Genomic DNA, 14789 nt, shown 5'->3' on the forward strand with positions numbered 1-14789 from the left:
CAAATAAGTACAAGGAGGGGGACATAAACCTTACCTCCGATCCTATGGTGGGTCAAAATTGACTTTCCTACTAAGGATAATCAACTCATCCCCGTACTACAAGGAGATAAAAAAACCTAGCACTAAGTACCTAAGAAGAGGACTCCTCTCCATACAAAGTAACTAGGAAAGCGTAAACCAGGGAGACTCTCCCCTTACAAGATAAGGAGAAAGAAAAATAAAAGGAGCCTATTCAAAGAAACTATGCCTATTCTAGCCATAGTCAAACTGAAAAGACTGAATTAAATTCAAGGAGGCTTTTTGACTCTTTTCAGCTTCCTTCTTCTGAAGTTGATCATGCCCATCTTCTCCAAAAAGTAGCTCCCTTTAATTGGAACAGGAAGTTGGCTAAGAGTGTAAAAATATTGAGGAATGTCTTTCTTGTGGCTTAGTTTGGCTAAAAAATCAGCAATAGTGTTGGCTTCCCTATAAGTATGCAAGCATTGAACTGATTCCATCTGTTGAATGAGAAGTTGTAGCTCCTTAAAGTATTCTTGAAGCTTCTAGGGAGGCTTGATATTGAAGTTTATCCAACGAGTAATGAGTTCCGAGTCCACTTCCAACACGATCTTCCTATAGCCATGTTGATAGCACCAATTTAATCTAAAAATTGTTACTTGGACCTCTGCCTGATTGTTGAAACCTGTACCAAGTGGTACTGTGAAAGCAAAAATTAGATTCCCTGCCTGATCCCTCAGAATGCCACCCCTTCCTATGCTGCCAGGGTTAGCTAAAGCACTCCCATCCGTGTTCAATTTGCAATAATTAACAGGAGGTTTATTCCAGATGACTGGCCTGACTCCTATTTCCTGGGAGCACTGCTACACGTAGCTAATCATTTCAGGACAGGAATTAGGCCATTGCAGATAAGGAAAAACAGTATTAAGAAGCAGTGAAGTGTCTTTGAAGATCATGAACTTGGTTCTTGCACTGCTCGATTGTTTCCCTCCATATTTAGCTGAGCACTCGTTCTTCCAAAGGTTCCAGCTGATGATAATAGGCATTGTATGATATAGGAGTTTTTGGACTTCATTTGTATGCTCCATGGTCCACCATCTCGTGATCAGATTATTCAAAGGGATCTTGTCATGCCTAACTCCCAAAATATCTTAATGATATTGCCAAAAGTGATTAGCGAAGTGTCCCGTTACAAATATGTGATCAATCGTATCCCAGCCAGCCTTGATACAACATGAACACTTAACAAGAGGGACTCCAAATGTAGTTGTTTTGTCATTAGTAGGCAATTTCCTTCGCAATGCTCTCCATAATAAAAATGAAACCTTGAAGGGAATGTGTCTGTGCCATATATAAATGTACAGCTTAATTTTGGGTCTTTTGGTTATGATATTCTCCCATGTAGAAGCACACGTGAATTTCCCATTATCAGTAAGTTTCCAGATAGGTTGGTCTGCAACACCTTCTTGGAACTGAAATTGTATACTCAAAATCTTTGGGATCATCAAAGGAGGAGCATGTTATCTTACCATTGTTTCATTCCACCCTCCATTAAGCATGTATTGAGAGATAGTGTTGTTGTTGAGTCGATTGCTTTCATTGGTATGGTGAGCAAGAGGGCCTTCCCCTAGCCAATTATCCCACCAAAAGCTGCACGTACCAGAATTAATCTTCCATATGATATGTTCTTCAACTTGAGCTTTATTATTGCTCATGTATTTCCAGACCAATGATTGACCCGTATCCTACTTCTTAACAACAGGATTAGCTCTCTGACAATACTTGGCCTTGAGGAATTGCCCCCATAGGGAATTAGTACTTCTAAAGTTCCACCACTGTTTATATTGGAGGGAATTGCAAATATCATTGAGGTGTCTTACCCCCAGACCCCCTTCATCATAAGGAAAAGTGATATTTTCCCAGGAAGCCCAGTGGTACTTTTTCTTATCTTTTTCTCTTCCCCAGAACAAATCAGCAGTAAGCCTTTTGATATAGTGAAGGGTGGTTTTAGGAGGGGAAATAGCAGCCATGGTGTGAATGGGAATGGAGTGGAGGACATGTTTCACTATAGTTAATCTGCCTCCAAAGTTCAACATCTTAGCTTGCCACCCACTAATCCTTTTAGCTATCTTATCCACCAGATGAGAGTAGTAGATATCTCTCTGGCCCCCTATATACAGAGGACATCCCAGGTAGTTAATTGGGCTGTCCTTCTGTGTAAAACCAGCTTCCTCATTAAGCATTTCAGCAATGCCTTGAGGAGAGTCAACAGGGAGCATGAAGTGGCTCTTGTCTCGATTAATAAGCTGGTTAGACACCTGTTCATAAGTGGTCAAAGTCTTCATGATAAGCTGAATAGAAGTTCTTTGGCCAGAGGTAAATATAATAACATCATCCGCAAAGCTAAGATGGTTTATCTGAGGACCTCTAGGTTCCATGTGAAAACCTTGATAATTCTGGTTCAAGTACAAGTTATTCAGCATCCTGGACAGTACTTCAACTCCTAAAATAAATAGGGCTAGTGACAAAGGGTCACCTTACTTCAAACCTCTAGTCGAGTGAAAGAATCCATGTCTGGCCCCATTAATGATAACAAAGTACCAGTTGTTGCTCATAATCCTCCATATCATCTCAATGAAAAACACACTAAAACCCATTTTCCTCATGACCAAGCAAGTGTAAGCCCAGGACACTCTGTCATATGCCTTGGCCATGTTTAGCTTTATCACTACATTATCCCCCTCCTTGGGCTTCTTGATGCCATGAATGATCTCCTGAGCCAGCATAATGTTCTCAGAAATGCTTCTACCTCTTACAAAACCACTCTAATTTTCTGAAATAAGGTTTGACAAGATAGGTGCTATTCTGATACTAAGGAGCTTGGAAATGATCTTATTTGAGAAATTGCTCAAGCTTATAGGCTTGAATTCAGACAGTTTGTTGGGATGATCATCCTTTGGAAGAAGAACCAAACAAGCATGAGTCATGTATTTAGGCATATTGTGACCACAGAAGAAGGCTAGCACTGCTTTGTAGAGGTCCTCTTTGATGATGTCCCAACACACCTGGAAAAATTTTCCATTCATACCATCCGGTCCTGCTGCTGAATTAGGATTCATGGCAGAAACCACCTGCTTCACTTCTTCAATAGTAGGATTAGCCTTTAGAGCTTGATTTTGTTCATCAGTGATCAGTCTAGGTATGCATTGAAGGATCTCCTCATTGATGTTATCCGGGTGGCCTGTAAAAATATTTTGGAAGTGTTCACAGGCAGCTCTAGCAATATTAACATCTCCTTGTATCCATTCTCCATTTTCATTACTGATCTGGTGGATGAATAACTTTCTCCTTCTTCCTCTCATAAGAGCATGAAAATATTTTGTATTGGCATCTCCTTCCCTGAACCACTGAAGTTGAGTCTTTTGTTTAAGAATGGCAGCCTCCATTTTCAGAAATTTAATATACTCAGCATTAACACAATGGAGCTTAGTTCTACTGTCTGCAACATTATTTTGTAACACATCTATCTCTGCATTTCTAACCTTCTCTTCGAACTCTTTAACTGTAGCAAATATGTCCCCATATTCTCTTTTAGACCAAGCACTGAGAGTGGAAACCAGCCTCTTCATTTTTTGATGCAAGCACCACATAGGATCCCCTGTAACTTCCTTTTCCCAAAAGTTTTGGACAGTGCTCATGAAGGTTTCATTTTCCACCCAAAGATGTAGGAACTTGAAGTATTTGATAGTGTGCTCCTGTTTGACAATCATTTCCAGTAACAAAGGATTGTGATCTGACCCTACAGATGGTAAATGAGTTATAACTATCTGAGGCATCTTTTCTAGCCAGTGATCATTAACCATAGCTTGATCAAGTCTCTTCCACACTCTTGCTTCTTCAGCCCTATTATTGCACCAAGTGTATTGAGAACCACTGTACCCCAGATCAATAAGCCTACTAGCTTCAATCACACTGATGAATTCAAAGCTCTTATTCATGTTGTAAAGTACTCCCCCCTTTTTTTCATCAATAGAAGAGATCACATTGAAATCACCCATTGTGCACTAAGGAATTTTCACAGTGGACAGGTGAATGAATCTGTCCCATAAAGTCCTTCTGAGCTCATCATTACACTTAGCATACACAAAGGTAATCATGAAATTCTCAGGGATCCCTGTGTGTTTCATCTCACAGGTCACTTGCTGATCATCAGATTCTAAGATGGTACAGTCATAGTCAATAGTCCAAAAGATCCAAATCTTAACATTTTGGTTAGAGAAGGCATTGTCCATATTGAGCTGAATTATGTAGTTATTAAGCTGGGAATTATCAGAAAAAGGTTCAAGAATTGCAATCATAGAGAGATTATGAATTTTCTTGAGATTTTGGAACCTTTCCAAAGATCCTTTGGTATTGATGCTTCTAGTATTCCAACACAAGGCTTTAATCATTAAAAACCTTTGATTTTGGACCTATTAATGGGTCTGCTAGAGTTAGCAGATGTACTTATAGAGGCCTGTCTGGTTTGTTGCCCGACCTGTTTCCTTCCTCTAGGTGATAGACATTGTTGATCAACAATAGTTTGGATTTCTGCTTGAGACTCACTCTGGAAAGTGGATCTAAAGGCCTTAATTAGGTGGGCACTAGTCTCATCCTCCTCCTCTGTATTGAGAGACTGATTGTCTTCATCAAATTCATCTTCAGAGTTTAAGACATCATATTCTGATCTCTGGTTCTGATTCTGATTTCCTGTAACCTTCTTACCCTGAAATTCTTAGCATTGCTTTCAACCTCTTGTTGTTGTTTTCTCTTCATAGCTTCCCTTTTTTTCTTACTTGGCCTGCCTTGTGATCTGTTATTAGTGTGGTTCCCCGGACTCTCATTAATAGTAGAATCTTTATGTATATTAACCCTTGATACCTGTTGAGTCTGAGAATTACCAGCACCCTTTAGTTTATTACCAGACACTTGAGTTTGAGACTGATCAACCTTTCCTGTTTCCTCAGCACCTGAAGCCCTTTGAACCTGCTCAAAGTTGTCCCTATGTCTGTTTATTTGGGGGATATGCTGATTATTCTGCATAGGAGTAGTGGTAGCAGGAGCTCTAAAGTCTGTTCTATGGTCGAAGTGAATTTCCTTATGCATAGCATGAGATAGACTCCCCCCTTTGGTAACCCCTTCCTGCAAGTTAGTTGGCTTCTCCTTACATCCCCCATCCAAACCTCCAGCAGCTTCATCAGCAATTACAACATTCGCACAAAGCTCAGTAAATGGGGGTTAGGATATGGGGAGAACTGAGTCAATACCTGTGGTCTTGTTACTTGTGGTTGTTGCAGCTTGTTTCTCTTGCATATTTATATTGTTGTGAGAGTTTAATAAGGATGGATCTATCTCTGACCCTTGTATTGAAAGAAGTTCTTGGCCTGCACTTTTGCTGTTGTGACCCTCATCAGTATTGCCTTTGTCCTGCTGTTCCTGTAATTCTAAATTAATATAATTATTTTGAGTAGGAATTGTAGATAACATACCTGGTAGAGTTTGTTCCTGTTGACTGTTTTCCCTTGTGTCTTTAATGTGAGGAGAGACAGGTCTCCATGCAGTCTTGGGGTTGGAGTGTTCCTAGTTTTTTTCTGTTTTCTTTTCTGAGTTTGCCACTGGTCCTCTTGTTCAGGTATTTCCTGCCCATGTTGATTCTGGATATGAGTCTCCCTTTTTTTTCCTGGAAGTTGCTGATATTGTGAACTTGTAGTTGCCCCTGATATATCACTGTCATGAATTTGTATAATTTTGGTGCCACCTTTCTCCTGATCACCCTTATTCTTGCTCATTTTTTCAGTTTCCATTTCTTTTCTTTTTTTGAAGTCCTCATCTCTTCTTTTGATAGTACAAGCATTTTCCATGTGCCCTTGATGTTTACAATACATACAGTAATCCGAGATTTCTTCACATTGGATTTTTTGCCACCTTCCTTTGTTGGGATCAAAATTCTTAAATCCCACCCAAACATGTGGAGGTCTCTCCTTGGTAAGGTCAATTTGAATCTTCACCCTGGCCATACTTCCCCTGGTCTTCTGGGATGAAGGTGAATCCAGATATAAAACCTTGCCAATGGGGATCAAAATAGTCGTCAAGAGGACCTTGTTGTAACAATGCCAAGGGAGTTCAGGTAAGGCAACCCATATAGGAACTATAGGGGTCTCTTCTTTAGGTGTAAACTCCGGGGTCCAGGCTTGGATTCTCATTAATTGACTCTCGATACTCATCCTTTGTTTGGTCCAAACCGTAGCATAATCAAACTCGTTATCAAGATCAATATACACATGTCTAGAGTTATAGTGTGTAATTTTAACTCCCCCAGTTAGTTGAGATTGTAACGTAAAGCTCTTTCTAATGATATCCATTTTAGGCATGGTGTTGGTAAACTTGCCCACTAAAGTGTGTTTACAACTTTCAACAAGTTTGATATTATAATCATCCTCTTCTAGCAGCACTACGGGCATCCCTTGTCTAGTAGTGAACACAGGTCTATCTAAAACTATAGGAATTTCATTCTTTGACTGATTATATCTCAAGCGAGCAGCAAACGATTGAACAATAGTGAAAGGTGCAGGTTCAAGAATTATTTCCTGCTTATTATTATTTTGAGCCTGACCAGTTTGCTGCTTGTTTGGTTGTTTCACAATTCTTTGAAAATCAGTATGATTAGCTTGGTGGGTATCATTTCTATTCCTCTGAGAGTTAGGATCATACCTAGTATAATTGTTGGAGATCTTAGGAAAGTTGTTCTGATATGCAAGTTGGCTCTGTCATTGCCCTATTGGAGCCCAGTAGTTCCTCCCGGTTGATTTATGTCCTTATGCTGCTCCTCTTGGCCCTCCTTGGCTTTTTGAACTTGTTTGTCTACCTGTTCCGACAATCCAACAATTCTACTGGTTTGCTCATTTACCCCATTGTGTAAATGAGCATTAGTGTTAGTAGCATCAGTTTGTGCCTTATTTTCTTTATTAGATGTACCTGACAGAACTTCTTTGCCTTTAGTTTGTTGCTTTGAACCTATTTGTTCCTTACTTTGCTGATGATCATGGCCAGGTTCCTCAGTTGGTCTGTCCTGTGTTGTTGTGTTCTGTAATGCACAAGGAATGGAAGTTGGAGTTATGCTCAGTGAATTACCTGCAATCCCAAATGAAAAATTCAAAGATTGAGCTTCTTCAGATAGGTTTGCTGAAGCCTGTTTCTTTGCGTTTTGATCGATGGCCTGTTGTTCAGGTAAGTTCATTTGCTGCATTGAATTATTTTCCTCTTGCATTGTTCTTGTCCCTGTTGAAACAATTGCTCCCACATGAATATTATGTCCTACAGACGCAATAGGGAATGAATCATTCTGTTCCACTTCCTGTTCTCTTTGACTGGTTCCCTTATTCATATTCAACATAGCTTCAACAGGTTGGTTTGATTGGTTATTGTTGGGGTTTCCTCCATCCAAATTGCTTGAAATCTCTGATAGATGAATGTCCATTGGAGGGGATAAGTTTCCTTTACCAGACTTTTCGTATATTTCGGTGACATGAGTTCGATTTTCACCGGAATTCTCACCAGCGACGATTCCACCATCCATTTTGCTTGAAATTTCTGTGAGATGAACCTCATCATGAGGGGAGTAATCCCCAGTGACTGAATCTGCTCGAATTTGGCTACAGGTAGCTCGAAATTGAGGGCGCATTTCTGGCGATGTGTTCGTGATTTTCGCAGAAATCGCCTCTCAATTTCTGGCGATTAGGACGGTGGAATCAATTGGGTTTTTGCTATGTTGTCGATCGAGATTAGTAGATTCCATATTTCCAATCCCTTTTCCTCGAATCAAAGTGTTAACGCCTGTGGAAATGATTTCTCGTGTTCCTTCCAACTCTTTAACCGAAATCGCTGTGTTGATCGCGTCTGTATTTTGCGATTTCATGGAGTTGTGGGATGAATTAGAGAGAGTGGCTGACTGAGTTTTGTTGCTGACGTTAAGGCGCACTGATTGAGCTTCGTCCGATGGCCGGGGGAGCTCTGCCGGTGGCTCACGCACCATTTCGGCAGGGCGAGTAGAGGTTGGAATTATAGCCGTTATTGGCTAAGTGCTGAGCGCGTTTTTTTGAGTGAGAAACTAGAGAGAGAAAAAATTTGGGAAATGAAGATGCGATGGTTATAGATTATTGGGATTTAGGGCTTAGTATTTTTTTGTGTTTTTTCGGTTTATGGTTTATGAATTTTTAGGATTTAAGGTTTAGAGCTTTGGGTTTTGTAGGGATTTTAAATGGTTTTTAGGGTTTATAAGTTTAGGGTTTCTTATGGTTTTAGGCTTAGGATTTAGGATTTTTTTTTTTGTGTTTTTAGAGTTTAGTATACGATTTAGGGCATCATAGGGTTAGAGCTTAGAATTTTTTTGGTTTAGGGGTTTTTGGGTTTTTTTTAGAGTTTTTAAGGGTGAAATGTTAATTAGGGTTTTTTAAGGGATTAGGGCTTAGGATTCTTTTTTGGTGTTTTGAAGGTTTTGGATTTACGAATCTTTCAGATTTAAGGTTTATAGATTAGGATTTTGTAGGGGTTTTGAATGATTTTTAGGGTTTATTTTAGGGTTTATAGGATTTAGTGTTTCTTAAGGTTTAGGGTTTAGGGTTTCTTAGGGATTTTTACGGTTTAGGGTGTTGACACCCAATTTTGGACTTCCACAATATACATTAATTATCGAGCTTCTTAAATTTCAAGCATTTAAAATAATTAGTGTTATACAAGTTTAAGAAAAATAAAATAATTTGCAAATCATTTTAAATAGTTTCTTCACTTTTATAATTTTCAAAATATATGTGTTATATATATATATATATATATTATATATATATATATATATATATATAAATATATGTATATAGTATACTTTATAAATATTTGAAAGTCATCTCAGAAGATTTTTACATTTTCAAACTAAATATTTTATTAATTTAGTTTAGTTTGAATTATAGTAATTTTTAGTTAATTAGTTTAATTATCTTAGATTTGAACCAATTATTTTATTTCGCTAAATTAAGAAGCTCATTGATTAGTCTTAATAATTCGATCTTAGTTAGATTTCGGCCGAAGTTGCAAATTAAATTCAATATGACTATACCTTATTTGCAATTTTAGCCTTTTTCTTTTACTTCTTTTTTTTTAAGCCTTTGAGAAACCAATTTGGGCCATCTTACTCACATTTCCAGCAGCCCACTCCCATTTCCTTTCAATTCACAGCCCAATAACAACACATCAATAACCCACCAAAACAGACCCATTCAACAATACACTATTACAATACAAAAAATAACCAACAACAACAAAAACCCGACCCACTTCCCTTTTTCCCCTTCACAAAAAATTCAGAAAGTTGTACACGTTAACAGCAACAACAGCTTCAAATGCTCACAAGGACCGACAGAGACATTAAAGCTCAATTGTAGCAGCAAAGCACGCGTTTCCGTCCTCTTGGCTCGAGATCATGCCACATAGCTTGCCAAGGACGTTACAATCAATCCGAGACGTCCATCCCCCTCTTTCCCCTTTCGGAATGGGGTGAATTTCTTAGAAAAAGGTGTCCCCCCAAAAGGGTGAAAGACTTTCGAATTTGAAATTCAGAATGGGCCTTGAATCCGATTTCACCCCTTTCCCTCCCAAATTTTTCGAACCCTAGTAGTCTCCTATAGATATTCTCCTCTTGTTCATTGTAAAGGGGATTGGGAGTTAGAATTTTCGAGCGGAACTATAGAGAGCGACTTAAGTGGAAGTTGGATAATACTCTGAAAGAGTATATCAATTCGTTTAGGGTCTTTGTGTTATTTTCTTCCCTGTTACAAGTTTCCTTTGAACTCAAGGGAACTATTTGGGTATTCTTGCCCAGATTCTTGGCTACTGTTTGTGTTCTGAAGTTGGTGGTAAAGTCGTGGTCCTTCTAGGCTCGTCTCGTCTTGTCTCGTTCGCTGCCCTAAACAAGGTAAACAACTTAATTTTTTTTAGTAGATTTTGAGTTTAATATGTCGGCTTGGGATTCGTTTTATTATTCTTCTCTATAGTCATGTTGATACAAGATATACTTTTGTGTTGTGTATGTTGCCAGTCGTTTTGTTTCTAAGCTCAAAAAAATGTCTCCGTGTGCGGACCTTTGCTTGAAATGTTGATGACTCATACTTATATTTTGTCTTGTGTGTGTTCACTGTTGGTTAGCTACTATTGTTGGATTTGTTCTCTTAACATGTCGTAGGTCGATTATTTGCTTGTATATTGACCAACATAACCAATCTGGACAGATTAACTTACTACCTATATCTCGTACCGATTTTGGTTTGTTTAAAGCATATCTCTTTGATTGATCAATAAAATGATGAGTTCATTTATAAGTTGACATGATTTGATGCTTTAAAATCCTTCACTCAGCGTCATCTCATATTGTATCTCGTGTTGGTCTTCTAAATATGTTGTGGTCAAATGTCGTGATGGTTCATGTTTGTTGTCGGTCTTGACATGTCTCGCTACTCTTACACTCATCATAAAAAGAAAAAAAAAGTTTCAGCTCAAAGTTGGCATTGTGAAATTGAATCAAGATTCTTATTTTTATTAGTTTCCTGTTTACTGTTTGTTGGCTAACTGTGAAGTTTGGCTGCCAGTAATTAATTTTTTTTTGTGTCACCCTTAGGATAAAAATCGTCGCTTTGCTTCGAGTTAGTTTAATATCGGCTGATTACTCAATTTTTTGAAGCTTAGAAATCACTTACTTTCAGTGTGTTGTTTTGTTAGTCAAAATTTGCAGCAGCTTTCCTTTGTTTTTTTTAATTAATTTACAGTGACTCTTTAACCCATAATACATGTTTTCGATTTGTAGAATAGGTTACCCTTTAAACATATGTGTTCTGTTTCTTTTTCTTTGTATTTTGGTGCACAAAATATTGTTGGGTAGCAATTCATGACTTTGTTGGAACGGTTCTAAATAAAATTCGTTATGGTTGGATCAATTGTTTGAAATTGGGTCATATGTCTACTTCATCTCGAAGGATGTCCTCTTACATTGCAAATTTCAAATTTCTTAGATTGATAGTTCATTGATGTTTATTTAATTATTTGTATTGTGATTTTTAACTTCTTATTATTCTCCGTTTTGCATGTGAAATTTGGCCGATTCTAATTGACTCAAATCCTTGCATATCATTGAGTTGTATTGTGTTTGAGTCAGCCTCATCTTGTCCGAATGAAAAGGAAGGAATTATAGGGGCTGGGGATCGAAAATAGATTCTGGAAAAGATAAAATCAGGCTGAAAAATGGCCTGTATACACTGATATACCTGCTGTGTACGTTAGTATATAGACCGAAACGTAGTATACGAGTTTGAAAAAATGAAAACACAGGTTGCAGGCGTCAAAAGGAATGTATACACTTGGTATATGGTCCGATATACAAGAAAACGGGTCAAAATACGACCCGTATGCGAAGTATACACTCGATGTATCACGATTTTCAGGAGCGAAAATGGGCTGAAAGAGGCCCAAAACGCAGCAATTGACCCAAATTTGACATGCCCTTCCTTTCCCTCCTTTATTTATTTTATTGTATTTGACTAACACTTTGATTATCTTATGGTTCAATTTAATTAAATCTCCCAAGATCACCATTTCACTTTTTTATATATATATATAGTTAAATTAAAATATGTAGATTTCATACTTAGTTTTAATTCTATTATTTGTCTCGTCACTTAAGTTACTTCACCTTAGAAAAACCCCATTTAATCCTATTTCCCTTAAGATACATAGAAATGATAAAAAATAATAATAGCAATAAATAAATAGGTTAAAATAATGAGTTCATTTACTTAGTTAAAATTTTGTAAAAAATAAGTTAAAGCAAATGAGTTCTTTACTTAGTTAAAATTTTCAAAAAATTAGTTAAAAAATAAGTATTTTTTTTACTTAGTCAAAATTTCAAATTAGTTAAAAATAAATTAGTCAATTTACTTAGTTAAAATTTCAAAATTAGTCAAAATCATTTTTAGTCAAATCGCCGGTCAACCGCAAGTTAGCGGGCATTTCGAGGGGCTAACACCTTCTTGGAATGTACATTGAACTTCGAACCCTTTCATTTTTCAATTGATTTTATCTGTTTAAATCTTTTGGAAATCTTAGGTTTTTTCTTGATTTTTACTAAAAATTAAGTGGCGACTCTGTTCTTTTGGAAATTCGATTTCTCTTAAATCATAAGTTGAATCGATTTTTCAAAAACTCTATCATTTTCCTTTTACATATATTTTCCTAATAAAACAGAAATGACGACTCCGCTGAGGACTTAATTAATTTCTAACCATAAGATTTGACTTATGTGATTAATTGTTATTGACTGTTGAATTGTTCTTTTTTGCTTAAAGTGCTTAAACTGCTATAACTGTCATTGCATTTCATGGCATCTTTTTATAGTATATTAAGGAGGGTTTCTGCATAATCGCAGCCAGACTTTTTATACTCAACCCTTTTTCAGAAGGATTGACAATTTATTGGTACGTCATGCATCCAATGGTTGTCGTTAATTTCAGCCTAAGTTGTCCACTTGGGTTCCCGGTCTTCCAAAGCCACTCTTAGTCAACTAGCGTAGAGCAAAACCAAATCCCAATTTTTAGCGCATTTTGAACTAGGTCGACCCAACACCCAAGGCGTGTTGGGCCCATTAGAAGCCCACCTTGTGTCTATTTGGCCCATTTGCCAATAAAAAGACAATCATACTTGTGTTTTAATTGAAGGATGTATATGCCATTTTTAAACAAATCAATTATCAAGTGGGGGTGGGGGTTAACTTACCTTTGTTTTTTTGTAGGATGAATCCGACATTTGAGCCGTTGAGAAACCGAATGGTGACTATACCTGATCCTTACCTCCAAGTTTGGTGGAAATTCATGAACAAGGAAGATAAGAAGAAAGTTCAAAAACACATAGGTCATGTCCCGTCTTTAATGGAAATGGTGGCTTACCCCGACTTGATTGGAACAATGGTGAAATTTTGGGACAACGACACATGGTATTTCGGTTTGGGGAAGTAGAGTTGACCCCGACTATAGATGAAGTTCTTGCATCCTACGAGAGCATCGGCATGTGCAACAAGAGGAAACATCAACCCGATACTGATCTTCTCTTTCCAAAAGTATGGGATTTTGCACAAATCAAAGAAAAAGTGTCACTCGTCAAAGATGAATGGATGGACAGGCTTTCCGGGTCAAATATTCCACTTCGGAAGTTGTATTATCGATTCGGATGTGCGAGAGTTTATGAAAAGTTCAAAGAAGAGTTTGTTTCAGAAGAAATATGGAAGGAAACACGCCCCTTCACGTTTGCGATATGCCTACTTAGGACAATGGTGTTTCCCTAAGGACCAAACTACACCATTCATCCAAGTGTAGTAATGGTCGCTCACGCTATTTTCAATGGAGTAGACTACGGGTCCGCAAGAAAATACTACAGTTTGGCTCCCATGATCCTTGCCGACATTTATAGGGCATTGGATAGATGTAAAAGCGGCACACGTTTCTTTCAAGGGTGCAACCTGATACTTCAATGGTGGATGATGAGACACTTGATCAAAGCTCATCATCCAACAGAACCAGATCCCTTGGAAAGGCCAAACAGACTCGAAAGTCACGATTGGTGGGGGCAACATAATCATTTCAACAGGACTGGAGGCCAAGAGTTTTGGTACCCGAGACTTCAGGGTTTGAGAGAGGAAAATGTGCAGTGGTCGATCCAATGCTTGGTAGTAACAAAACAAATTGTGATCCAAAGTGGAAAGTCCCCCTACTTGATATTTGCTGGGTTGAGAGGAACTCGGCCATATGCTCCTTCTCGAGTACTTAGACAGCTAGAAGGGAAACAAGAGCTTCCTCAGATCGAAGATATGACAAGATTTGTGACGGATCATGAAAATGGTGAAGTCGCTTTTACTAAAAAGATGCTTCAATTATGGAAGACTCGAAGGGTATTGGGTGAGCCGGTGCCAAACAGGTTTCGTCCGGTAAGGATTACAAAGAATGGTTAAAGAAGAGTCTCGCCGGAACTATGAAACCCGGTCCAAACGTTCCCCATATTATTGCAGATGTTGGAGCCAAACATCAAATTCGACTTCATCAACTCCAAGAGAAGTTTGATAGGAATGAGTTAGAGCATCAACATCGACACTCAGAAGACGCTGAAGTCATAGCTCAGTTGAAGCAAGAGCTACAAAAATCCAGGAAATGTATGTCAGAATTAGACGATAGCATGGAGCAGCAGATTCAGTCGGTCGAGAGGTTCAAACATCGAGAAGGGGCTCGGTTGGCAAGAGATCACCTATGGGCGAACATATATGCTATGTGGGAAGAGGTCAACATAGCCAAGAGGAGCAGACTTGGTGAAAGATCAGAATGAGCTTGGAGTTTGTTATCATCCCCTGCGTGGGATTGCTTTATTTGTACTTTGTCTTGTAATTTATTTTTCGAACTCTTTTCCCCAATTTTATGTTTGTCAAACATTTTTGAATGCTATTAATGAAATATTTTTGGGATAACGAATTGGGTTAAAAAGACATATACATCCTTCAATCCGCTAGGCCTACCCTTGGCACAAAAGGGTCACATGCATGTTTAGGACGCGATATTTGTCTGTTTACTTGTGCGCTTTACTTGTTTATGTGATACGTTGCTTTGAATGAGGACATTTTTAGCCCACTCCTTGTCAAATTTTCTGAAAATGCCAAATACAAGTCACTACCAAAA

At 38.1% G+C, this 14789-nt stretch overlaps 1 protein-coding gene across 1 annotated transcript; it reads right to left on the reverse strand.

Annotated features, from left to right (window-relative positions):
* Positions 1-287: 287 nt before the first annotated feature.
* On the reverse strand, positions 288-2783 carry LOC125850211 (uncharacterized). Its single transcript, XM_049530081.1, has 5 exons — positions 2599-2783; positions 1747-2481; positions 1527-1647; positions 657-857; positions 288-497 (listed from the first exon to the last, which is right to left on the reverse strand). Exons 1-5 carry the CDS (start codon positions 2781-2783, stop codon positions 288-290), a joined length of 1452 nt encoding a protein of 483 aa, XP_049386038.1.
* Positions 2784-14789: the final 12006 nt, after the last annotated feature.

This window comes from Solanum stenotomum, unplaced genomic scaffold, assembly GCF_019186545.1.
Source record: "Solanum stenotomum isolate F172 unplaced genomic scaffold, ASM1918654v1 scaffold15147, whole genome shotgun sequence".
Classification (NCBI taxonomy): domain Eukaryota; kingdom Viridiplantae; phylum Streptophyta; class Magnoliopsida; order Solanales; family Solanaceae; genus Solanum; species Solanum stenotomum.